General features: G+C 33.8%; 1 protein-coding gene across 1 annotated transcript in view; it reads left to right on the top strand.

Moving 5' to 3' along the window:
* The window catches only part of LOC145317430 (uncharacterized), a 37,391-nt gene extending 11,010 nt beyond the window's left edge, over window positions 1–26,381 (top strand). Inside the window, exons 2-9 of the mRNA XM_080158517.1 lie at window positions 10,816–10,895; window positions 13,113–13,329; window positions 14,307–14,433; window positions 14,674–15,724; window positions 16,666–18,840; window positions 22,450–22,623; window positions 24,941–25,066; window positions 25,922–26,381. Coding sequence (XP_080014643.1) covers window positions 13,113–13,329; window positions 14,307–14,433; window positions 14,674–15,724; window positions 16,666–18,840; window positions 22,450–22,623; window positions 24,941–25,066; window positions 25,922–26,062 — 4,011 coding nt within the window. The 5' untranslated portion in view covers window positions 10,816–10,895 and the 3' untranslated portion in view covers window positions 26,063–26,381. The remainder of the gene's footprint in view (window positions 1–10,815; window positions 10,896–13,112; window positions 13,330–14,306; window positions 14,434–14,673; window positions 15,725–16,665; window positions 18,841–22,449; window positions 22,624–24,940; window positions 25,067–25,921) is intronic.
* The last annotated feature ends 609 nt before the right edge of the window (window positions 26,382–26,990 follow it).

A 26,990-nucleotide genomic window follows, 5' to 3' on the forward strand; every position in this document is an offset into this window, starting at 1 on the left:
GACTATACCCAAATATTCTTTACGTAAATTCCATAATTTGAATATGTGTGCAAATTGATCAAATCTTATTTTTAACATTTGCCTATTCAGAAAGATTAATCATTGCACCGTAACAACCTTGCTTAAGTAATATAAAAACTTTTTAAAAGTTAAATTAGGTAAATATTATTTAAAGGATTTATCAGATTTCTATTTTTAAAATTTTTCTATCAAAGTTTACTGAGATATTTTATCAAGTACTTTGTAATAGGCGAAAGCGTTGATAATTAATTATAAGGTGCAATTTCGAAAAAGAAAAATTTTCAATTTAAAGTCTAGTGTGGCATTATTTTAAGATTTTTTTTTATTTTTACTTCACTATTAGATAAGAACATAATTAATTTGACTAATAGTTAATGTCAGGAGAACAAAAAGTGTTGCTCCCCCCCCTCACCTTAAAGTGCTTAGCGTGCACTAAAAAACCGCCTGTATTGGAACAGTTCTGTTTTATTTGAATCAAAAAAAAACCTCCTAGACTTTCTCCTCCTTTATACAGTTACTGGATTATGGACTTGCCCCCAGCCTAAATGTGGATCTTTAAGGGGAGTCCTAATCTCAAATCTGTAAAGTACAATCATAAGACTTAATAAGTAAGTTTTATATACATTATAGACTAGAGGTTTAGCCTCTGAACTTAATATTTGCTTCTGACAAAAAAAGGCCTTAATATTTTATGAATTAGAAAAATTACTTTGTAGAATAAGACTTAAAGGCTTTTCATAACTTTTTATTTCATTGATTAAAAATCCCTGTGTCTCAAGATTTCTCTCATTTCCCCTCTGCCAAAATATAACACAAGATTAATGTTTGAAATTTGCCCCGTAGACAGTTAGGCAGCTGAAAAATATTATTTATATTTCTATTGTTATATACATTTTTCCTAAATGTTAAATATTCTAATGAAACAGTGTCCAAAGAATCATGAAAATTGCCTCTTTTTTTGAAAGAAAATGACTATAAGGAAAACTTTATTGACAAATTTAATGAATGATGTTTTTTTTTTAGCTGCCCAACTTTTTTACGCGAGTCAGACTTACACAATGCTAAGTTTTGTTCACAGCAATAATTTCAGTACAGTACGTAACTTTAGCGTTCGAGAATTTGCAGCTGTGAAAAATTTGAAAAATGGAGGGAGAGGGTAGTCTTGTGATTGTACCATGAAATAAGAACTGTATTCCCGCCAAACTAAATCTCTCAAATAGCCGATTTTTAATTTTCAAACAAATTTGTTATTTATAGATTAGCAGCTTTTTATGTGAAAGTAGTTAGTTTGGAAAGAAATGTTGCATTTTATTGAAAAAATGTTTAAATTTAAAGAACTGTTCAAGTAATAATGTTTCTACAACTTGTACTCAAATGCATATTTTTACGTCTTAAGGTATACTACATTATTTTGGGTCAGTTTTTTTAGTTGAGTAAAATTACAATAAATACAACAAAAGGTCTCCAGGGCACTTGAGTTGGGGGAGTGGGGTAGGGGGAGAGTTAATAAGTTATCTCTCTTGGGAGGGTGACGATATCCTACCCCATAATAGTTATAAACCTTCCTTAGGCCTATGAGAAGCTACATTATAAAGACACTAGCGGCTTCGCCCCTAGCCTCTAGGGGCTTTGCCCCAAGAGGTGATAAAAAAAATTATTGCGAAAATCGTAAAGGACCATGGAAAAAAAAAAATGGGGGGGCATTTTTTGGTTTTTGGGGGGGTTGGGGGTGTCCCACCCCCCGAGAAAATAGCTTAAAACCACCACAGGACCAATAGGTAGATACCCTGAAGAGTAGAATCCGATCGGTTCAGTGGTTACCGAGATCTTAAGGGACAGACAGACAGACGGACAGACGGTCAGACGGACAGACGGACAGACAGACATCGTTCTACTTTGTATTATAGATGACGTTACTTTTAGTTAAGGATTGAAACAGACCAACAATTTGAAAATTAATTCCTTGAAGCCCTAGTTTTTTGATTTCTTTTTTCTACCCTTGATTTGTAAGAATTACAAACAAAATATCTTGTATTTTTATCATTTTTAAATAGTTCCGAGTCCAGCTAGTGCCTTTAAAAGATAATACAGATAGTTGAAAAATTAAATTAAAATAGAGTATTTGATATAAAGATAACGAAAAAGTAAACATTTAAAGTTTAAACTTTATCAAAAAAATAACTGGTAGATATGTTATAATTTAACTTAAATTAGAACAACTAAATTTCAAAGTGTATGAGTGTGCATTGAAATGCGCACTTATTGTACAAAATGCTAAAATAGTACATATTTAGAAAGCGTGCCAGCACGCCGTATGGTTAGAAAAAAATACATATAGATAGATAAATCACGAGGAAATAAATCACAATATATAGAAAATATCCAGCGACGTGGAGCTGGAGGCGACCATGTTTTCATTGGGGCTGGAACATCTTATTTTCGCCGGAGCCGAATCCAGGTGAATCTTTTATTCTCGCGGAGTCGGCCAACAAAAACGGCGTCTTCACATCGCTTATTATATATAACTTTAGCCAATCTTTTATACAAGAGTAGTTGGATATGTATGTATGCTTCATTATGTCTATAAAAAAAAAAGACGTCATACTGGCCTACCATTGGTCAATTAAAAGGTATATTGGCCTGCTATTGGTAATTTAGTCTGTGTATTGGCAAATCATTGGTCATTTGTATTGTATGACGCTTCGACAAAACCCTCTGAAGAAGAAAACAACATATTTAACCATCTTAAAGATATTCATATCTAATTAATTATAATCAATGTCAAATGAATAATGTAATGAATTTTAAAAATTTAAATGAGCATTGCACAAAACACAATATTGTCATTATATTAATGAACGCTATAATGACGCACTGGGCTGTCTATAGTCGACAGGAACACGGGGATAGGTCAGTACATGATTAATTGACCAAATTAACTATTTATGGATAATTTTGTATAAAATGCATGGGGGACAATGTGTGTTAAGCAACATAGTGATATGTTAAAAATATTTTCCATTGTTCAATGCCTCGGTACATGATGTCGAAGGAAAGAAAAGAATGAAAAATTAGACACTTTAAAAAGAAAAGATTAAAAATTATGTGTAATTTAAAAACTCTTGTTCAATTTTGTTCTTTGTTAAGAACAAGATTTCTAATGAAAGAAATATGGCGTTAATTTTTTAGTGTTTTAATTTAACCAAAATGTTTTGTTCATTAATAAAGAAAATGTCTTTAAACATATAGTCAACATGATGCTTAGTATGCCGGTCTAGCCGTTTGCTGGATCTTACAGTACAGACATATAATGAGGCACCCTGTAGTGAACACACCAGAGAGAAAGGGGACAATGGGCTGTTTATAACACTAGTCCCCAAAGTTTTATAATAACGTTTTCTTATTCGTTGGCTAACAACTTTGGGGACTTTTGATTGGTTGATTCATTAAGTGTAATTACAGAAGGGGTAATTTTGTGTATTAACATTAGGGATGTACATCAATTTATCGAGCATTGTCTTATCCTTTTATGTCCCTGGAACACACACACGAAAAAAAATTGCAACCATTACCGCAGTAATTGTTCATGTTGATCCCATAAAGAAAATAATAATGGACCTCTTGCACTTCCAGACAATATACCAAGGATAGATTATCAGGGAAGGAGGGGACATTGGGCTGTTTATTACACAAGTCCCCAAAGTTTTATAATAACGTTTTCTTCTTCGTTGACGTAACCAACTTTGGAGACTTTTATTTGAATTTTGATTGGTGGGTTCATAAGTTGGATGTCCAAACATCTCAATTACTAATTATAATCTACAGGTGTAATTTTCGGATTTGGGATTCACATAAATTTTTCAGCTATTGTCTTATCACTTTAGATCCCGGATAGATTATGATTATCAGACCTAGTCAATAAATTTATTCATTGGATTATTTCATTTTTCTTATTAAAGGATATTAAAGAGATATATAAGCCATTTAGGATACAAGCCTTTTTTTAAAATCATAGGCTATTCATAGCTCAAAGTAAAACAAGAAGCGCTCAATAGTGCCTAAAAAAATGACGTCAAATAATACAAATTACCAATGATAGGCTAAAACACAGACTAGATTACCAATGGCAGGCCAGTATATTTAATTGGCCAATGGTAAGCCAGTATGGCATCTTGAGGCACTATAAAAATTTTCTAAAACAAGAACGAAATAAATATGATTTATGAGCAGGTCTAATGACATCCTTTTATATCATACAATCAAAATTTGAATTAAATTATAATTACTTTCTGATGACTGTAGAATCTTTGAACAAAAAAAACAATATCACATGTGGTAGTAACACCCAAAGTTGAAAAAAAGTAAAAATAATGCGATTTAATATAGAAATAGCAAAGTATAGTATTTATTTGAATATAAATCTATGTCTAGATTTCTGATAGGACATTACAAAACAGTTTTTTCCTATGATAAGAAGTGAGAGCTTTTAATCTCTCCATTAAATCAAATAGGTTCCACATTTCAGAGAAGCTTTATACATGTTGAAGGGTTCTTTTTAGCTATCCTATAAAATAAAGTAGTAAGGTTTTTTTTTATCTGTAGCGTAGATTCTCTCTAACCGTTAAACAGATATGGTTCTCAGTTACCGTGAAGCTTCTTATATGTCGTGGGATGGTTTTTGATATTTAATTTTTAGATTCAAGTTTAGGGATTGATTTAGGCTTTTTTTCACTCTTTAAATACAGACCCCTAGGGGTGCGCAGTCACTATTTTTTTTGATCTAGTTAAAGACACTCCTAGAGGAGATGGCATAGCCGATAGTGTATATACAAAGAGAAGGGTAGGTTTCTGGTAGAATCCGTAAAGGTGTGTGTTTTAATGCTTAAAAATAGTTGTAGAACGATAATATTCACTAAATATGTGTATTTCTTATTAAAAAGAACTAAAGACAAAATATTTTTTTAAAAAGTTAACATAATTTTTTATCGTTTTACTACTGTTTTTAACTTATAACACATAACATTTACGGATTCTACCAGAAACCTACCCCTCTCTTTATTGTAACTTCATTTGAAGTAGGAGAAACAAAGCTTTATAGAATGCCAACTTTAAGTTTTATCTTTGCTAGTCTGTAGTCTATACATGATGATATCTAGACATTTGATAAGGAGGGAACAAATAAAATATGCAGTTCTTACATCCTTAGTTTGATAATTTTTATATTAAAATAATAGTAATTTAATAATTTTATGCTAAAAAAAAAATTAATAATGATATTATTATTAGAAAATTTAAGGTACAACACATCCATTTTTAATCTCATAAATTTAGTTTTGAATCTCATGAATTTAGTTTTTACCCCTTGTTACTAAAATTTTTTGTTAAATCTAATATATAATTATAACTATACCAAATAAGACACTTAAAATATTCCCAAAATTTTAGTTTTTAAATAATGTAAAAATAAATAATTGAAATGCTTAAATAATCATAAATAACTTTATGATAAACCGATGATAACAATGTCATAGAGAATCAACATTATAATGTTTAATACCGAGGCTATTATATAATTTCAAATGTCCGTACGTCCGTCTGTCTATCAGAATTTTTTTTTTGGGAGTATTGGGCCCTCCCTCCCGTATCAAATAGGATAAAACTTCATTTTGTCTGAGAGTCTATTTTGCTATTTCTTCTATCAAGCTCTATGGAATTCTACTTTTTTCTACTAATGGATGTTGTCATCCTTGTTTATATTTGTCCATTTGTGACAAATATGAACTTATGAAGAGATTAATTTAAGCGTAAAATTATACATTAACAATGATTTATAGTGAAAAAAAGTTTTTTGAACGTGTCATTTTATATCTATTTTCCCTTTAAAAAAACTTTTTTGATTTTGAAAGTTATATTATCATTTTTATTCATATGTAATTGGTTGATTTTCCCAAATTTATTATGTACTTTATTTCACATTTAAAAAGGTCATTTCTTTGGCCAGAATTAAAAGAAATAAGTAAATAGAAAATCAAATTTATTTTCATTTTTTATCAATTTTTTAATAAAATTTTTTTTCCTTATCTCTGGCATATGCCATATTTCTAAGAATTGCAGCAATTTTAAAAATAAAATAGTATTGACAAATTTATTTGAAACCAATAAGAAACAAATCATATTTGTTTGAAGGTCTTTGGAAAAGGATTGTGAAACTTCTGGATTTTTATCTTCTTTAAAGCGCAGTCAGTCCTTACAATAAAGTAACAGGATGTTTGTCTGTACCAAAGGATCTCGCCAGTGGCGTGCGAACCGAAGGGGGCATTTGGGGCAATCGCCCCCCCCCTAGTGACCAAAACGCCCCCCCCCCTGCCCCCCCCTAGCAACCGCCCCCCTGCCCCCCCCTAAATGTTAAAAAATGCCCCATTTTGCCCCCCCCTGGTCAACAAAAATGCCCCTTTTTGCCCCCTACCCTACAAAAAGCAAAACTATCCCAGTTTCCAAAAAAAGATCAAGAAATACTCAACAAAAAAAAAAATTTGGCGCTTCGCGCCAAACAGAGAGTTACTATTCATTTAACCTTACCAAATTTTTAAATTAGTGTAGAAATTAGGTTATAATCTTTTTTCACTGAACATAACAAACCAGGTTATAGGAAGTATTTTATTTTGTATAATATAAACTTTTTACCAAAGAAATTTTGTACATCCCCAATGATGATACACAAAATTACCCCTTATATAGATTACAATTAGTGGATGAAATGTATGGAAACTCGACTTAATTAACCAACCAATCAAAATTCCATTAAAGTCCCCAAAGTTGTTGAGCCAACGAATAAGAAAATTTTATATGAAATATTGGGGACTAATGTAATAAATAGCCCAAAAACCCCTCCCTCCCTGCATATTTGAAGAAAAAAATTTGCGCTTCGCGCTCTTCTAAATGGTTTCTGCTATGAAATATTGGGGACTAGTGTAATAAATAGCCCAAAAACCCCTCCCTCACTGCATATTTGAAGAAAAAAATTTGCGCTTCGCGCCCTTCCAAATGGTTTCTGCTATGAAATATTGGGGACTAGTGTAATAAATAGCCCAAAAACCCCTCCCTCCCTGCATATTTGAAGAAAAAAATTTGCGCTTCGCGCCCTTCCAAATGGTTTTTACTATGAAATATTGGGGAGTAGTGTAATAAATAGCCCAAAAACCCCTCCCTCCCTGCATATTTGAAGAAAAAAATTTGCTCTTGCGCCCTTCCAAATGATTTATGCTTTTTATCACAATGAAAGGACAAGTAATTTTTTTTATTTTTTACATAGTTCATTATATCTTTGGTTTTTATGGTATGATAAATTTTTTTGTGGAATATAATATTAAAAAAAATAAAATTTCTTGCTGTTTTGAGCATCCAGTATGTAATTTACTTTGACTTTCATCACACAACATACAGGAAAAAGGATTTGTGACTTTTTCTACCTAAAATATATATTTTTTTCAACAGATGCTCTTTAAATCTACTTGTCTGTATTCTTATTAATGATTTTTTGTGCTTTGCTACTTAAAGATTTTGTCATCCTTGTTGTCATACAATAAAGAAATATTTAATATCATTTTTTCATATTAGGTTGATTTTTGGTAAATTATTTCCAAAATGAGTGTTTTTATCTCCCCCCCCCCCCCAATTTTTTTAATGGGGTTGTTATTCATCCTTCCTGCTGAGATTTTTAACATCCCCTTCCACCCATTAAAAATGTTTTGTGGTGGAGGGGGGGGGGGGGGGGAAAGGTTAATTTATCTTCTGTACTATTTTTTCGAAGATGCTTTCTAGCTCCCTTCCCTTCGGTCATTGCAGGGTGGGGAGAAGGGATGGGGGAGAAGATATAGGGGGGGGGAGAGGTGGGGGATATAAATGGGAAATAGGGATGGGGAAGAAGGGATAGGGACTAGGAGGCCCATAATCAAATAATCCCACCCCTTAAAACGCCCTTATTTAAAATTAGTATATATAATCAAAATGCCCCCCCCTAAAGCAAAGTGCCCCCCCGGGGCACTTTGATTTAGGGGGGGCAAAATTATACAAAATCTTCAAAATGCCCCCCCCTAGACAAAGTGCTTCGCACGCCACTGGATCTCGCTAACCACTGAATCGGCATGGTTCTCCTTTACAAAGTAGCTTTTCATAGGTCCAGGGAAGGTTTATAACTATTTCGGGGGAGGGTACCACCACCCTCCCAAGAATTCAACTCCTCTCTCCTCAAGTGCCCCTAGAGGCCTCTAGGGGCGTATCCGCTAGTACTAAATGAGGACGTAAAGTCCATACGGCCTTTTTGAAAGATAGCTTTTACTTGATATTTACTACGTAAAAAGTAAGTTCATTTCATTGTTCTTTTTCAACAAAATAGTTATGAAATACATAATAACTTTTTGTCCCTACTCAAACTTATTTAATTCATACATGGGTTGGGTTACCCACCCCCTTTTCAAATGCATTTATTTGTTAGGCAATACAAAATAGATTTAGTTTTTATTGAAAACTCCATTGTCTCAGCAAAAGATTGTCTAGTTTTGATTAAAAATCTGACCAGGTTGCTAAGCTGATTTACATTTTTAGTAGCGAAGCTACTCTATAATTCACTTTGTCCGTCCGTCAGTCAGTCCGTCCGTAACGCTATGGGGGAAATGGGATTTACTCAGCTCCTATAAAAGATAGAATGCTGAAATTTTTTGACAACATTCCTATTATTAAGGAGCACAATTGACCATAAAACATCATTTGCGGTCGGACCGATTTTTAGCAGGTTTTAGGCTATTTTTATATTTTTCACATTTTTCTCCATATCTTCAGTGTTTATGGTCCGATTTTTAAAATTTTTTCAGTTACAGATATCAAAATTAAATTTCCTGTCGTTTAAAGCAACAATCATGAAGGTCAGACTGCCTTTTTAGCAGGTTTTAGGCTATTTTTATATTTTTCACATTTTTCTCCATATCTTCAGTGTATGGTCCAATTTTCAAATTTTTTTCAGTTATAGATATCAAAATTAAATTTCCCGTCTTTTAAAGATGACAATCATGACGGCAAGACTGCCTTTTCAGCAGGTTTTAGGCTGTTTTTTTATATTTTTAACATTTTTCTCCATATCTTCAGTGTTTATAGTCCGATTTTCAAAATTTTTTCAGTTGTAGATATCAAAATTAAATTTCCCGTCTTTAAAGGAAATAACCATGACGGCCAGACTGCCTTTTTGGCAGGTTTTAGGCTATTTATAAATATATTTAACACCTTTTTCCATATCTTCAGTGTATATGGTCCGATTTTCCAAATTTTTAAAGTTTTTAAGGATTTAAAAATTAAATTTTTTGTCGTTTTAAGAAAACAACCATGGCGGCCAGACTGCCTTTTATCAGGTTTTTGGCTATTTTTATATGTTTTACATATTTCCCAATATCTTTGTTTATTTTGATCCAATTTTCAAACTTTTATGGGATATCAGTATCAAAATAATTTTTCCCATTGTTATGAGCATCTTTAATATAATTTACTTTGACCATCGTCATCATACAAAATAAAACTAGGTTTCATATTTATTTTATCCAATAAATCTATTCTTGATTTTAGTAAAAACCTTTTAAATCTACCTGTACGTATTCCCATCTACGATTTTTTGTGCTTCGCTACTTATGGATGTTGTCATCCTTGTTTAACAATATTTTGTATACTATGTACTACGAACAAATTATTTTGTTGTTAATAGTACGCACCAGAGGCTGCTATTCAGCCAATTAATTCCATTTGAAATTGCCGGAAATTAAATATTTTGTTAAATTAAAAATGGAGTAAAACTTGTTTTTTGGTGTAACTGAAAAAGGAGTGGATAAGAAGGGGAGAAAAAAGGGAAGAAAGTTGAGGGGAAATTTTCACTTGGAATTGTTTGTTTGTCAGAATCACATTCCCTTTTCCCTAAGTACGCACGGCTTGAAATAATTCTTACTGAACACCTTGGTTGGTGGTTATAAAATGCATTGTCGACTAAATGGTTCACAATAAAGGGGTTAAGTTGCCACTGAAGCTAATTTTTTAAAAAATCTAAGATGATGAAATCATATGTAGGAATATAATTGTCTATAGGCATATTTGGCAAAGAGGCAGTTTCATAAAAGTTTATATATTACATACACAAAAATCACATAAAAAGTATTTTATAAATTTTTAGTTATTGCTTTTTTTTTTTAATCAACTTTGTAATATCTAATTATTGCCTATCTCATTAACCTTGTTTAAAGGAAGCATTTAATAAGTTATGAAAGCTTATCTAATAAACGTCCCATTTTGATAAAGGAAGTCTGTACAAAATACTCCTTTTTTGTACTGAAAAACTGCCACCTATAGACCTATAGAAACAGGACATTGTTTTTTCCCCCAAAAAATTAAAGACAGATTGCAGCTTTATCTGAAGTAATAATATACATTTTTTAATGTAAAAAAACGAAGTAGCTGGTTTCGTCGTATTTTCACTTAAGTGTTTCTCCTATTTCAAGCCACTGCGGGGGGCTCTAACACTGCGGGGCAATCATTAACATTTACTTTACCTAATCTAACCTGAAATAATCTATCAAAAGCTACTGTGAAAATACGACGAATACCGCTACTTCGATTTCTTTCCATGATCCATTTTTTTCTTATTTGATAATTTGATGAACGTGTGGAAATCATTACACACCTGAATATATCATATTTCGTTAAATATATCATACGTGTGGAAATCATTGCACACCTAAATATATCATATTTTTATTTCAGTATGAAGAATGAAGATAAATTGAAGCATAATATGAAAAGTTCAACTATCAGATGACCTTATTAACCAACACTTATTAAAGGTAAAGGATATGATATTTAATCAAAATATTTCTAGGACGACTATGTGATTGTGCATAAGAATTGCAGCAATAAAAAGGATTTTTGGAGATAAAATGTTAAATAAAAGTTGTTGAAAGATTCACAAAAATTTGGGACTTGGACCTAGTGGTAATAAACAGATTTACTGTCTAATACTTTTTGGGTGGGGAGTAGACATTGGGCTCTAAATTAAATTGACACTCAACATTTTATAAGACTTCACTCTAATTCGTTGGCTCAAACACTTTGGGTACTTCTATCGCATCTTTATTGGTTGGTTCTAGCTACCAGTCTCCACACTTTTCAACCAATAATTTTATTCAACAGAAGGTGTTATTTTGTTTATCATTCGTGTTGATGTAAATCAATTTAACATCCATTGTCTTAGCCCTTAAGATCCATGTCTGTATGTACAACTTCTTGGTTGTTTTTTTTTATAATTTTTTCCTTGGGCAATTTTCTATAAGTAGTCTAGTAATAAATAACCTTCTAGGCTTATTAGATCTTTATTAGTGATAAAAAATACTTGATTTTTGTCTGTTTTTAAGAAATTTAATTCATAATTTAACAGTTCTAAAGTAATCTTCAGATCAACTTTTATTGTATATGTTACATTTTAAATTACAAAATATAAATTTTCGTTATTCAAAGTGCGCAAAATAAATGCTTTTATAACAGAAAACATTTTGTAGCTCGGCCAAAATAACTAATTGTCATTGTTGAAAAAAAAGAATTAAAACATAAAATCATTCTATTCAGAAATACTCCAGCACAAAATAAACTTTGAAATAATTTGTTTACAAATACAAAATACAATTATTTCAAATTAAAAAAGTTCTCTAAAGAGTAAAGATAAGTAAATAAAACATCTTATGTAGGGTTCTTAAGAGATAAGACAATGAATGATAAAATGACGTACATTCCCAATGACGAAGTTCTTCTTACTGTAATTTTTGAGCCTATAGATAATATAACGAGGTTATTGGATACCAGTGTAATTTACAGTTCAATTAGAGTTGGTGATCATTTACTATGCTCTATAGTGAGTGATATAGAGCAGCTTCACTATACATATGTTATCCTATTAAAAGTAGTAAGGTTTTTTTGTCTGTAGCTTAAGAGTTCGATAACTATTAAACCTTTTGAGTTCTCCATTTTATGAAAGGTTCTTGTAGGTCCTTGGAAGGTTTTAATTATCATTTATATCTAAGGTTAGTTTTAAGCTATTTTTCTACTTTCCTTACTAAGAATACAAAGCTCCTGGATCCTAGGAGCGCAGCCACTAGTATTTACATATAGTATAATTATATATAGTAAAAATATCTATTATGTATAAATACTAGCGGCTTCGCCCCTAGCCTCTAGAGACTTTGCCCTAAGAGGTAATTAAAAAAAATTTCAAAATTAAGTACTACTGGTGCTGCCAGTAGTTTTATGGTACTAACTTTCCCATAAACAAAAAAATAGGGGGTGAGGATTTTTTTGTTTTTGGGGGAGGTTGGGGGTGTCCCACCCCTCAAGAAAATAGCTTAAAACCACCACAGGACCAATAGGTATATAACGTGAAGAGTAGAATCCGATCGGTTCAGTGGTTACCGGAGATCTTAAGGGACGGACAGACGGACAGACATCAAGCTACTTTGTATTATAGATTGTATGTAAATATAGGATTATCCCAAAGGATTAAACTAATAGTTATTTAACCCCCCCCCCCCCCCCACCCTGAAAGGTGTTATGATAATCAACCCGAATGATTCCAACAATTATTTGGTTATATTAAAATTACGAGGCATCAGATTTTTATAATTATTGAGTTGGCATTTCTTTTAAAGAAAAGCATATTCAACCTCACCTTAAGAAAATCTTATAAAACCATTAAAGCATATTCCATAAGAATTAAAACTCTGGCAGTCAGTGAAACAGTTGAACTGAAATCATTCTTTTTGGAATTAAACTGTATACTAGGATTGAAAACCAAATAGATAATTCATTATACAAATTATACAAATTATTTACGTATTATGTATCAATATTATACAAAAATTCAACTAAGTTTTTTTCTGGATATCCATCCAGAATTTTTTTTAGCTTCGCTACTTATTGATGTTGTCATCCTTGTTGTTAATTATAAGTAATAAAAAACTGAAAGGAACGAGATAAATTAGCAACAAAAGTTTTTATTATAATATCTTTTTTAGATGGACATCGGCAAAGCGGTTGGCAGCCCTAGTAGCGCTGGCGGCAGGGTGATTGTATCCGCACAGCAACCAACTACAGCTACTCCACGCCAAGAAATAAATCCTGAGGACACAGCTGATCATAATAATGTTGATGAAAGTGTGGAGGATCCTGAGACAGATTCTTATCCGCAGCAAGGGAATAGTCAGAATGGGGAATTTGGCCAGACGGCAAAAGGTAAGATTAATACCATCAAGTAACCTGAGCTGGGTTCTTAAAAAATCAAGCATCGCTGAATCGGCTATGGTATAAGCCAGGTCATAAAATTTATTTTGTACAAATTTATCTATGAATTTAAAGAAAATTGTTCTAAAATCATAGAAGGGTTATTGAAATAAGATTTTATTAATTTTTGTAGATTTTTATATGTTCTGGAGGATTTTTTACAAAAACAATTTTGGTAATCTGGCTACCATAGCTGATTCAGCGATCCTATTTGTTTAAGTATCCATCTCTGGTTAGTGCTGTTATTTTACAAACATTAGCATATCTTATTGAAGGCCAGTATAAGAAATCCATTTCATGGCCATCTTTATAAGTTTGTGTTTAAGTTTAATAATAAGCATAATTGTTATATAATATGGTTATATTTAGCATTATAATGTGGACAACTTGTAACTATTAATAATTTTATTACATCCCTGATAATTGAAAGTTGGCCCACTGAATATGTATGTTGATGCCCCCCTGTCTATTCGTAGCAACAAAATTTCATCACTTTTAGTGCAGCACATCTTCTTATCAAATAAATATTATGGGATTATATATATTATAAACAGTAGAAGGGTGTATGTCTTTCTGTTTAAGCATAAGATGTCGCGCGGACATCCCCCCCCCCCCCCCAACCTTATAAAGGCCCTATAGACCACAATTATTTTTCAAATATGGGGGTAACGCTCGACATCCCTATTGGAGCGAAGCCTCCTATACAAAGTTTTGTTTTTCTGTGCACTTATTTAGAAGCTCTTTATAGTGCCTACAGAAAATGACATCATGCAATACAAATTACCAATGATAGGCCAATACACAGACTAAATTACCAATGGCAGGCCAGTGTATACATTTTAATTGACGAATGGTAGTATGAAGTCATTTTTATAGGCACTGTAAAACGCGTCAATTTATTTAAAATGTAAACGTCAATAATATTGTAGGTGAAGCTGCCCTGAAAGCTGAGTGCAACGTCTGCGGGAGTCCCGCGGCTGCGCATCTACACTATGGAGCCATCTCATGCTACTCCTGCAGGGCTTTCTTCAGGAGAGGTCGTCCCAGACAAATGAGGTATAGTTTTGTATTTTAGTTATTGTTAATAAATCTATGAATATGACTTTGAAGAAATCACAGCTATTTTTTTACATCTTATTCTCAAGCGGGTTAACACAAATTCAATTTTTCTAGAGGGAGGGGAGGGGGGGGGGGACTTTCTGTTAGCCTCAAACATCTTTACAAAAAAATTGTACAAAATTTTTAAAGAAATATAATAAAAAATTGAAAAAATCTAATATATATAATAAATTGCAGGTGTATATTTGGAAACAATCAATGCAAGATCACCAAGTACAACAGAACAAACTGCAAATTTTGTCGCTACAACAAATGTATTGAAGTGGGCATGATCCCTGAGAAAGTAGATGCTACACTCAAGAAAAAGCAGGAAAGACTGGCGGCCGCGGCAGCTGCTGAGGCAGTCAACCAAAGAGATCCAGCTGGAGGCAACCGAGAAACTGGAGCGACAGGTGGTGGACCTTCAGATGAGCCTGATGGTCCCGATGAAGATACTAGAAATAAATCATCTGCACCTACAGCTGCCAGTGATAGAGATGCAGCAGCTGCTAAACGAATAACAGCCCCCACAGCTGGACCAGCTGCCGCAAGTAGAGCTTTTGAATCCGTAGCAAGATCAGCTGCCACCGCTGCAATGGACACAACTGGGCCAGATCAAAGAAACTTACATGAAAAGGGGGGCTCCAAAACATTATCCGACGATGGAGCACAAAAATCTACCAAACATCTAGGATTTATTGGAAATGAAATGCCGTCAAATTCCAAGAACGCAAGACTGAACATCAAAACTAACCAACAATTAATGGAAAATTGTAAAGGAAAAACGAAACCATTCTTTCATGGGGATGAAGAGGCACAAATGGATTATATGTCCACATGTGATTATCAAGGTTCTGGTAATGATGCAAGTAGAAAAGAAATGGTTGCTAAAGATTTCAATAGGTTGGCTAAACAACCTGAGGCAATGGACGTTGACTCAGATAATGAGGGCGACAACAAAATGGACGAAAAGCAGGCCCTTCATCATCAATCAATCAATAATGCTTTTCTTCAACATCCTATGTTTGGAGGTCCTGGTTGTTCCAGCGGCAATCCCCAGAGTGAGGAGCCAAGATCTTCTTGGCTGGCAGCACGCCAGAGAAAAGAGGAACCCGCTAGGTTGCCTGAGGTGGCCATGTATGAGCAGAGGCTGGCCAGTATGCATCAGGCTGATCCGCAGAGGATAGAAATGTTACAGAAGTACTATGAGTTGTCACAGGCACAATCCTTGCAACAACACAGAAATAAGGTAGGCATTTATTTCTAGTGGTTACGACCCTAGAGGCCCCTAGGGGACCATGTGGGCGGGAGGGTGGTGATACCCTTCTCCAAAATAGTTATAAACCTATGAGAAGCTACCCTCTATAGGAGAATCATTTCGGTTCAAAAATACTTCGGTACAGACAGAAAAAAAGGCAAACATCCTGTTACTTTATTGTAAGGATTTCATCTAAGAAAGAAATGTTTTTGTCAAACTCTTCCGCCAGTGAAAACAAAAGTTTCTTCTCGAACATGCAGAAACTAAATTTAAAACGCAACAAATAAAAGAAGCCAAATTAATTTTTCTGTAGAAAAACATGAAAATATTATACCAAAATATCTAGCAATACTTTTATATATATTTTATTTTAAGATTAAAAAGTTATCAAATTTATAATTATCAAACTTAGTTGATGTTTAAGTACATCAATTTCTAAGAATTTAAGTTAATATTATTTCAAATAAGTATACGTTTTAAAAGATAAGAATATTTGTTTTTCAACAAGGAGATGTATTTCCAGTAATGTTTTGAAACCAATTTATATCCGCGGGATTAGAACCAGTTTTCTGCCATACTGCAAAAGCATGTATAACATAGTGTAACACACAATTTTTCACGAATATTAAAATAAAAAAAAACTGGTTTTGATAATTTTTCATTTTAATGTACGCGGAAATCTGTCTATAATACGATTTCTAGTATGGCTCCGAAACCGATTTATATCCGCAGGATTAGAACCAGTTTTCCGCCATACTGAAAAAATCATGTATAGCATCGTATTAAAGAAAATATTTTACAATATTGAATAATGATAACAAAACTGGTTATATACTTATTTTTTTTCTATTTTATTATCCGTGGAAAGTTGTATATAATACGATGCGATAGAAAACTATTCATGCATTTTGAATAATTTTGTTTTGTTTTAGGGGAATAGTGGTTATCTTTCCGGAGGCAATCCGTTTAATGCAACCCAAAATTTTACCGACCGGCTGAAGGCTCGCAATTTTCTGCCTGTCATCCAACGTCCATCCGGATCTGTAGGTGACAAGATCCCATCTGATGCCGCTAAATACCTTCACAATCCATTAGCGCACCACTCCAGTGAAAACCAGCACAACAGCCCAATGCCTAATTTTTCAGCTGGCCAGGAACAAAAACCTTTGTTCCATGGATCATCCAATTGGGGAGGTACGAACTTTCCTGGGCGCCACCAGCCAAACGTGAGGAACGACGGGCCTTTTGAATTATCAATGCAGCATCAGCTGCATGCTATCCGTGGTTTAGGCGCTGCCAGAGGCAACCATGCTCCATCCAATCAAACCTCAGTCATTCAAAGGGGAGAAAGATGTCAGGACCGTAGTGCTCAACAGCCCTCCAGCAGCGGAGTTAATGATCATGTTCAGGTCAAGGTAGAATCACCCAATGTGCCCCAGGCCTGGGCCCGCGCTCAAACCCTCAAAATCCAACAGCAGCTGATGAGAGAACGGGACGCGTTCCAACGCAGCCAGCCGCACTGGAGCGATTTTATGCTGGCTAAAAATATGTTCAGGTCGCATCTTGATCCCGGGTACATGGGCGGTGCCGCCCAACAATATTCATACTACGGGACCAAGAATGAGAAAAATTACAACATGTCCTTGTACAACCAATACTGTAAAAAGGAGGAGGCTGACAACAGGATGGATACAGTCTACCAGGGACATAATTTGCCGCTTGTCCAAGATGGTAGACACAGAATTGGCGTCGATGAAAGGAACATTATGGAGGGCAGGCACGCTTTTGAAAGCAGTAAACATAGTAATAAACATCATGATATTTCTCAACAGTTAAATAACTTTTCGTCTAGAAGTGTAAATGTTAACAATCAATCGAACGCTATTACAGACAGGAGACCCAAAGAAGCTGGCAAAACAATAAAAAATTCTCCAAATAGTACTTTCTCATCTGATGTATTTCCCTCATCCTCGACCACAGCCATGGCGTTGTTACCACCCTCAGCTCAATATGACACGTCAAGCATAGCAGCCTACCAAGACTCCTCCAACTCCGGGTCTCCTCCAGCCTCCCAGGTGCTGCCCAAAGAGACTGGACCAGTGTCGCCAGACACAACCCAAGGCTGGGTGCCAGACCTTCAGACCCTGGCAAGGTTCGAGTATGACTCTACGCTGCAGCAGTCACTGCCTCTCCAGACCAGCACAAACTTGGCTGAAAACTTTGACGAAGCTCTGTCCAGCGGCCACAACGATTTCGAGTCGATGACAAGCAATATTGGATCCCAGGTGGTGCCGGACTATCTTCCGGATCTATCGGATCTCGAAACTCTGTTGTCAGAGTCAATAACTGATCAATCAGACCTGAGCGTGATCAGCAGCGGTTTCCGGGCGGCTGACAACCTGCTAGACTTTGAGAATGATGGCATGTTTGGTCCTCCCCACCACCACAGTAACCTGCATGATATTACAGATAAGAAGAAGCGCAACTATGATGATTCCTTGGAGGATACAAAGGTACCAGAATTTCAACCACCATCACCTAAGCGCCAAGTTCTCGAGTTGGGCTCCTCAATACCACTGAAAAAGCGACGCCGTATGTACCAACTAGAATATCCTATCGAGCACGGGATTAACAAGAAAGTGCTGCCTGTTCTTACGTTCACCGGAGAGGAAGAGCTGCAATTAATTGACTACATCGACAGGATAGAGGAGTACCAAAATAAGCGTGTGGAATTTTTGCTGCGAAATTTCCGCAGCTACCGCGAACTTTTGATATCCTACTTGAACTGTACAAAGTTGGACAGCAAGGTGCCATTTAGCAAGAAGATTGAGAACACGCTGTGCATTTTGGGCCTGGAGTTTACCAAAGCCAACGCGGCAAAAATGTTCGCGGAAATGAACAGTCTAAGCACAGACACGCGACGTACAGTGCTGCACTCCACCTACCCGCCTCTCTATGTCATTTTCTTCTCAATTCTGGAGGGAAATACGGGACAGCGCACCTGGATAGAACAACAGGAGAAGACCCTGTACATTACTCGCAAGACACATTCTCTCATTATGGATGATGCAAAGGGGTTAACCAATGTTCGAAGCATTAGTATAAAGGTAAAATGCGTTAGAATATTTTTTTTCCAGTCTTAGCTATAACTTGAACCTATAAACCGAATATTCCTTCACGCAATCAAATGACCCTTGAATTTTTTTTTTATGATTAGATGAAAATGTTTATATGTTTTTATGCAAAACTTTTGGTACACCGACAAACCTCCTAATGCGACAAACGTCCTAAACCTCAAAATGCGGCAAACGTCCAAACGCGACAAACCTCCTAATGCGACATCTCTTAAGTAAAACCCCCTTAAAAATTTTTTCAAGTGATATCATGTTTAATAAAGTGTGAGGTAAGGGTCGATTTTTTTAATGCAAGATTGCATCGGGTTCGTAACAATGCCGTTGGGTAGCAAACAAAGACTACTGTCGGACGAATTTTTAAATTTCACCCTGTGGACAAAGTTATTCAAGAAATAAATTTTGGTTTTGAATTTTGTCCCTATGTGTTTTATCGCCATATTGGATTGGATTTTTACATTGTTTCACTGTTTGTACATAATTTTTGGAATATTTTTTCTTTAATTTTTGGAAGTTTCAAAAATTAAAACTTTTTAAAGAGGTTTTAATTAAGAGATGTCGCATTAGGAGGTTGTCGCATTAGGAGGTTTGTCGCATTAGGATGTTTGTCGGTGTACCAAACTTTTTATTGTCGGCTTATATCATGGCAGAATAATGAGTGCAAGGAATGAAAATGCCTGACAAACAAGTATTACTCTAAATCTGAGTATAGACTCAATAAATCAATGTATGTATACAACCAATAAAAGTAATTACTAAAGAAAGGGAAGACTATGTATTAGCAGGGATATAAATGATATATGTCAATAAAGTTTTTTTTTAACTTTTTCATAAAAAAATTTTAGAAGATTTTTTTGCACATTGTAGTAAGGTATTTTAGATTGAAGTTGTTTTTTTTATCTTAAAAACTACCAGCCTGTCATGATCTAAAACTGAACTGCCCTGAGGAATACTGATGAGCATGTAGAAAGTATGCATACATAGTTATTGTACTATTTATATTTTTAAAAGCGAAGCTTTTCTATAATTAGGGTCGGTCCGTCCGTCCGTCCGAGATAGATAGCTTTTATTCGTTAATTTGGGCATGTTAGAATTGTCATATCGATTTAAAACTTTGCATGATAATTCCTGTAGTAGTTAGGTACGATTTAGAAACCGTAGCAACTCTATAATCATTACCAGAATGTCCGTGCGTTTTAAACGAGAAAGCCCAATCTGTCCTGATTTTTTATCACTTTTAAAAGTGCGATTCCAGTTACGTCATATACGTTTCGGGAAAGAAAAAGGGAAGGGGGGAAGAAAGAGATGGGAAAAAAGGGAAGATATTTTCTTTCCCCCTTCCCTTTTTATAGGACGTCACAGGAATCGCACTTTTCAAAAGTGATACAAAATCGGTACAGATTGGGCCTTCTCATTTTAAACAAGTTGATTTTTCTACTTTTTTAACAACAAATTCTTATGTGATCTAATCATCCGTTTGATCTGATTTTTAGTATATTGATTCCTGGGACAACAAAGAACAATATTATAAGCGAAGCAACTCTATAATCAAGTCCTAAAAATGTAAGTATGTCCATAAACATTATCCTGTATCAAGCAGTTTTTCAACAAATTTACTTACAATTTTGTTTCGACTCTTATATTTTTATATTCTGATTATTTAGTTCAGGCACAATACAAGTGTTAATGTCCGTTTGACCTACCGTTTCAGTGCTTCGCTTTTATGGATGTTGTCATCCTTGTTAGGCACAATAGTACATAATAGTACCCATAGTACCCATAAATGAACAAGGATGACAACATCTGTAAATAAAAAATCATGGACAAACGGACAAAATTATAAAGCAGATTTTCAGTTGTTATAACAATCTCGAAACTTAAAAAAAAAGGTTTATATCTTTTGAAGCATGACCGATAGACACATTAAATACACAAGTGAATTATAGAGTAGCTTCGCTCCTAAAAAGCCCAGAATAGATATACATACATACACCACATTTCATAAGTATAAAATGCGCACAAAGTTTATGCTTTCTAATAATGATGTACTAATGGTCTCCTGCTTTCTTTACAAAAATTATACTTTACATGTAGTTCTTTACCTAATTATTATTCATTTTTAGTTTTTTTTAATAGCTTAACTATGTTGAAGGCTTTGTCCCTTCCCAATGAGTCTTAGTCTCAAGTAAGAGAAGGGGAGAATTAAAGAGCAATTATTTCGGAATGAGTTTCTATCCCCATCGAAAAATTAGCGAAGACCCAATTAGTCCAAAGGTTTGCAAAATCTTAAACAGCTAGAACGTTTAGTTTTACATTATCAGTTGCTTCGCCCCTAGCTGTAAGACTTGGCTTACCTTCGCGGTGTTCATAAAAAATAATAATCATTTTTAGATTAATCAAAATCATTCCTTCAATTAAGTATAGAAATAGTTTACATAAAAGATATAAAAAATGTCATTAAAATATTTTTTGTAAATTATAAAATACTGTTATCATAGTTTTTGCTTATATAAGGTTTAAAGTATAAACAAGTAAAATTGTGTCCCAATGATTTAGGAATTGTTAAATTTAAGCATTTTGTTATACGTGACATTTGGTCATTTAGATTTTTTAACAAAAAAAGATGAAAATATATCAGGTTAGGCTAGGTTATATTGGTTATCGGGTAGCCTTACAGGTAGAGGCCCCGCGGGGTTAGAGCCTTTTAAAGTAATTAGGGATAAAAATACACCGCCCCTAACAAGGATAACAACATCCATGAGAGCAAAGCTCTGAAATGGTAGGACAAACGCACATTAACAATTATGGAGTGTCAGAACTGAAAAAGCAAGTTTAAACAAAATTTTAATTAAATAAGTTGCATAACTGCTTAAATACAAGATACTGTTTAAGGACATACTTACATTTTTAGGGCGTGGTTATAGAGAAGCGTCACCTATAAAATTGTACTATGTTGTCCTAGGAATCAGTATTCCAAAAATCAGATGAATAGGATAATTATATCACATGAAAAATTGTTGGCAAAGAGTTTAAAGAAAATCAAAACTTTTTAAATCCTTTGCACCCTGTATATTTATAATTAACCTGGTCCTTATGAAAGAATATTACTATAAATTATTCAGTTGAAGAGACAATTAAAGTTTGAATAATTAATCATAATTGAAATATCACTGACGCAAATGGGTTGTAATTATATAAGGCTGAGTGTAAATGCTAAATATAATTATAAGGTATAGTATTTATTAAACAAATTAATAAAAAAAATCTTTAAAGTTCAATTTTGGAATGATCACTTACTTAACTACAAATAAATAACATTATAGATATGAGCGAATAGTAATCATTTCATAAAAGAATGTCTAATGTTTACCTTAATGTGTTTGTACAGAAAAATCTCGCTAATCGTTATAATTGTTAATATTAACAAAACCTTGTATTTGGAAATTTTGTCTTTTAAAGCTTGTACAATATATACATACATTGAGGAGAAAAATAGAGATGTAGATTAAATTTACCTTTTAAGTCCCCTTCAACCCATATTTTTCATGTTTTTTTACTTGTTTATAAGCTGTGTCCATATTTTAGGACCAAGAACGCTTCACAAGTCCCTGGGCGCTGACGAGAGCGGACGAGGACAAGTTTGACTACACCATCTCCCTGGTGGGTCGGCTGGTCGGTCATGACAAGCGGCTGCAGGCCCTATTCCACATGCTTGTCATGCTAACTCCGGATTCAACGGACACACCTCTGGCTATTCAGGTAGGATTTATATTCGTCAGGAGACTTTTCCTTTAAGAATCTAGAAAAAAAGTTTAAGATATTATTCCTTATATAACAGGAGGTTCGTCTGTCTTAACCGAACTATCTCGCTGAACACTGGACTACTATGGTTCTTCTTTAAATTGAAGGTCCAGGGAAGGATTACATCTAATTTGAGGAAGGGTACTTCCACCCTGCCAGAGAAATCACCCTTGGAAATAATATTACCCCACCAAAAGAAATTATTTACTTTTTCCTAACGTTCAGGTTAGAATGGTTAAGAAGCATTGTGCTGACATACATTTTTCTTTGATATGTTATTTTTGCGCCTGTTACCTGGGGGGTAAAAATTGCTGGGGGGGGGGATGGGTAATTACCCCCCCTGAAATCTGTTGGCAAATTTTGTTTACCCCCCCACCCAAAATTTACCCCCAGTTTAAAATTTTTGGGGGGTAATTTAAATTTTATTAAATATTTAGTATTAAAAATTTTTTTTTTTTTTTTTTTTTTTTTTTGGGGGGGGGGTAATCCCCACTTTACTCCCCCCTTGGACGTCTATGGGTTCTCTATTAAAAAGTAACTGCTCTAAATACATCTAACATCTAGCATTTATTTATAATATCCAATGGCAAAAATACATCTGTTATGCCAAATTTACAGTTACATCAGTACATTTTAAAAAGTGAAGCTATAATCAAGTCCTAAAAATGTAAGTATGTCCATAAACATTATCCTGTATCAAGCAGTTTTTCAACAAATTTACCAACAATTTCGCTTTGACTCTTATACTTTTATATTCTGATTATTCAGTTCTGACACTATACAAGTGTTAATGTCCGTTTGTCCTACCGTTTCAGTGCTTCGCTTTTATGGATGTTGTCGTTCTTGTTGTTTATATAATTAATTAAAAGAGGTTGCTGTAAAAAAGTACACTATTTATTCAATAAAATAGCAATATTAACATTTTCCTGTTATGAATGATTTTAGTTTAATTTATGCCGCTTAAACTGTAAAATGCTGACTCGAATGCATCGTTTTAAAAATATATATCATATGTCTGAAAACACAATTTTTTAAGGATAATTTTATATAACCCTTTCTCTTGGGAGTGTGGCGGGATCCCTATCCTAAAAATAGTTACATACCTTTCCTTGACCAATAAGAAGCACCACTGTAAAGGAAAGCTATATTGGTCCATCGGTTAGCGAGACCTTAAGCTACAGACAGACAGTCATATTGTTACTTTTTTATATGATCGAAATAATGATTGATCTGCTTAAAGTAATTTTACAGCTTACATAAGTGTCGTCAAATTTGTTTACATTTTCAGCAAAATAATCGGTGAGAGAGGACAATGGGCTGTTTATTACACCAGTCCCCGAAGTTTTATAGTAACGTTTTCTTACTCGTTGGCTTAACATAAATGGGGAATATAGTGAATTTTGATTTGTTGGTTTATTATCTTAAGTAGGTATTCAATCGTTTTTACCATCTTACGCTACACAAGTCGTAAAGAAGGTGTATTAACTTTTATTTTTATAGCTAGCCGATTAATTCGATTTTTTTAAACCCACCAGAATAAAAACTTTGAACTTATTTATATAATTACAGAGGCATAAGAAATAGGTGTTTTATATACTTTTAGAATGAGAAAAATATTACAAATCCATTCTAAGCAAAATTGAAATAAAAAGTTTACAAAATAGTAAATAAACTACAATAAAAGGAATTATATGAAAACATTATAATATATTATACAGGCAACCATCTTATTTCTTGTTTTAAGAATAAAAATGGGAAGGGGGTAAAGAGGGGATATGTTAGGCCATTTTATATTTTTTACTATTTTTCAATTTTGCTTACAATGGATTTGTAATATTTTTCTGATTCTAAAGGTATATATGGACCCATATTTTTTATGCCTGTGTAATGATATAATTAAGTTCAAAGTTTTTATTCTCGTAGGTTTTAAAAAATCGATTTTTTCAATAATAAAAGTAAGGTGTCTAATTAAAGATCTTACTATTTTTGTTCATAATGGTCATTTTCTTTCTTTTTTTGTTGCGTTTTAGTACCTTAAAATCGATTCAATTTTTTTAAAAACTTAAATTACCTAAAAAATAAGAGGTCTACAAAAAAAACCGATTGCATATCTGAATTCTATGGAAAATTTTACATCTACTAAGTACTAAAAGCACCGGCTAGCTATAAAAATAAAAGTTAATACACCTTCTTTGTGTAACATCATTGGGGATATATATTTATTTATCGGCCATTGTCTTAGATACCTGAAAGTAATAAAATTCTATAATTTCAGTCGGACAGCATACTGTTGCGGATGCAGGCGCACATAACGAAGCTGATGTACAGATACCTGACCCACAGGCACAATATCGAGTCCCTGGTCAAGGAGGAGAAACCGGACCCTGCAACCCTTGGCAATGTAAGCTTTTAAAAAATTCGGATCATAGAAAGAAAACGAAGTAGCGGCTTTCGTCGTATTTTCACAGTAGCTTTTGATAGGTTATTTAAGGTAAATTTTAATGATTGCCCCGCAGGGTTAGAGCCCCACGTAGGGGCTAGAAAAAGGTAAAGAGCTACTGTGAAAATACGACGAAACCACATACTTCGTTTTCTTTCCATAATCAAAAAATTGTTTTTGTCGGTCAGAAGTGAAAAATGACCCTTCGTGTGCTATACCAGGGCAGTGAAGGCCCAACCATCTTCGTGTGCTATACCAGGGCAGTGAAGGCACAACCATTAAGGCGTTAAACTTATAAACTAGCGGCTGCGCTCCTGGCTTCTTTGGGCTCTGTATTTAAAGAAGAAACAGGACATAATAATAGCCTAAAACAATCCCAAGGCCTAAATCTTAAAAAAAAGTATAGTCTAAAACTAGCCTATAACCCGTTAAGCTTCCCTAAAAAAGGAGAACTCAATTAGCTCAGTAGTTATAGAAATCTTAAGCTTCAGACAAAAAAAATCTTTAGGATGATCAAATTAAAATTTGCTTTCATTAAATGACAGTTTCCCTGTATTTATGCGGGACGAAGGTAAACCCCCCAAATAATATTTGCTTTTTAAGCAACATGTTTGGGCGTTTGTTTTTTTAAGGTTGAGCAATTTTCAAGTATTGAGGTTTTCCACCCAATTGTTTAGAAGCCTCGAACCATAAAATGACAATTAGACTAATATTTCCTAAAAATTAAAGCCTTTTCGGCCCTAAGACTAAGAGAACATTCCTTACGGGCAGACAAGACAACGCTAGACTTTTGTAATGCAAAAATATTTTTTTTAGGAATCTAGTGTGATGAAGCTGACCGCAGACCTGCCCTACCTGGAACCAGCGGACAAAACAAGGATGTTCATCCATCTCATTGACGAGGTCCACGACTGTGCTAAAATAATGCGGAAGCGCAGCCTGCCTGGTCAGATATAAACATGGGATAGGACAATGGACGATTAATCAATCTTTCCCCGAAATATCACGCGTTTGAGGAAAAGTAAATATTTGGGGGAAGAATTTCGTCAGTGAACTTTTTCATATGAAAGAAATTTATGCTGTAATATCGAATTAGTCAGTTAAACCAACATAGTCAACAATAAGATGAAAACTGCAATAAACAAAAACTGAAAAATGTTACAATTGTGATAAAAACCATAAAAAAAAAACATAAAATTGTTACGATAAAGGCAAAATAATAAGTTGTGAATGACTCGAGTACAAAATATGACCAATAACTAAGAAGAAAAATAAATTGTGAATTTAGAAAAAAGCCTCAAAAAAACTGTGGAAATTTTATATTAAAATAACTACCCAGTGTGGTAAGTAATAGTGTTAACAGCTCAAAAATTTTAAACCAGAAAAAAGTTTAATTTTGATATGATTTTGTATGAAGAGAGAGGTCATTTTCTAGTAAATCCCGTAAAGGTGTGTGTTATAAGGCCTAAACATAGTAGTAGAACGATAAGGTGCTCTATATATTTGTATTCCCTATTGAATAGAACAATAGGTAAATTTTTTTTTTTTTTTATAACTGTACCTGGAATATCTTTGAAAAATACGAAATTTCTATCAAACGCTTTGTTTGGCTCAAACTGACAAAAATTTAAAAAAAATATAATTATAATAATAATGTTTTCTATAGATACATGGTAAAGGTTAAGAACAATCTATACCATTAAAAAAGGAAGAAGCTTTTCGTTACAGGTTGATTTATTATAATTTTATTTTTTTTTATTTGTGTCAGTTTGAGCCAAACAAAGCGTTTGATAGAAATTTCTTATTTTTTAAAGATATTCCAGGTACGGTTAAAAAAAAAAAAAAAATTTCTTCCCTATTGTTCTATTCAATAGGGAATACTAAT

Source organism: Acartia tonsa, chromosome 4 (genome assembly GCF_053477335.1).
Source record: "Acartia tonsa isolate MP-2025a chromosome 4, ASM5347733v1, whole genome shotgun sequence".
NCBI classification, from domain to species: Eukaryota; Metazoa; Arthropoda; class Copepoda; order Calanoida; family Acartiidae; genus Acartia; species Acartia tonsa.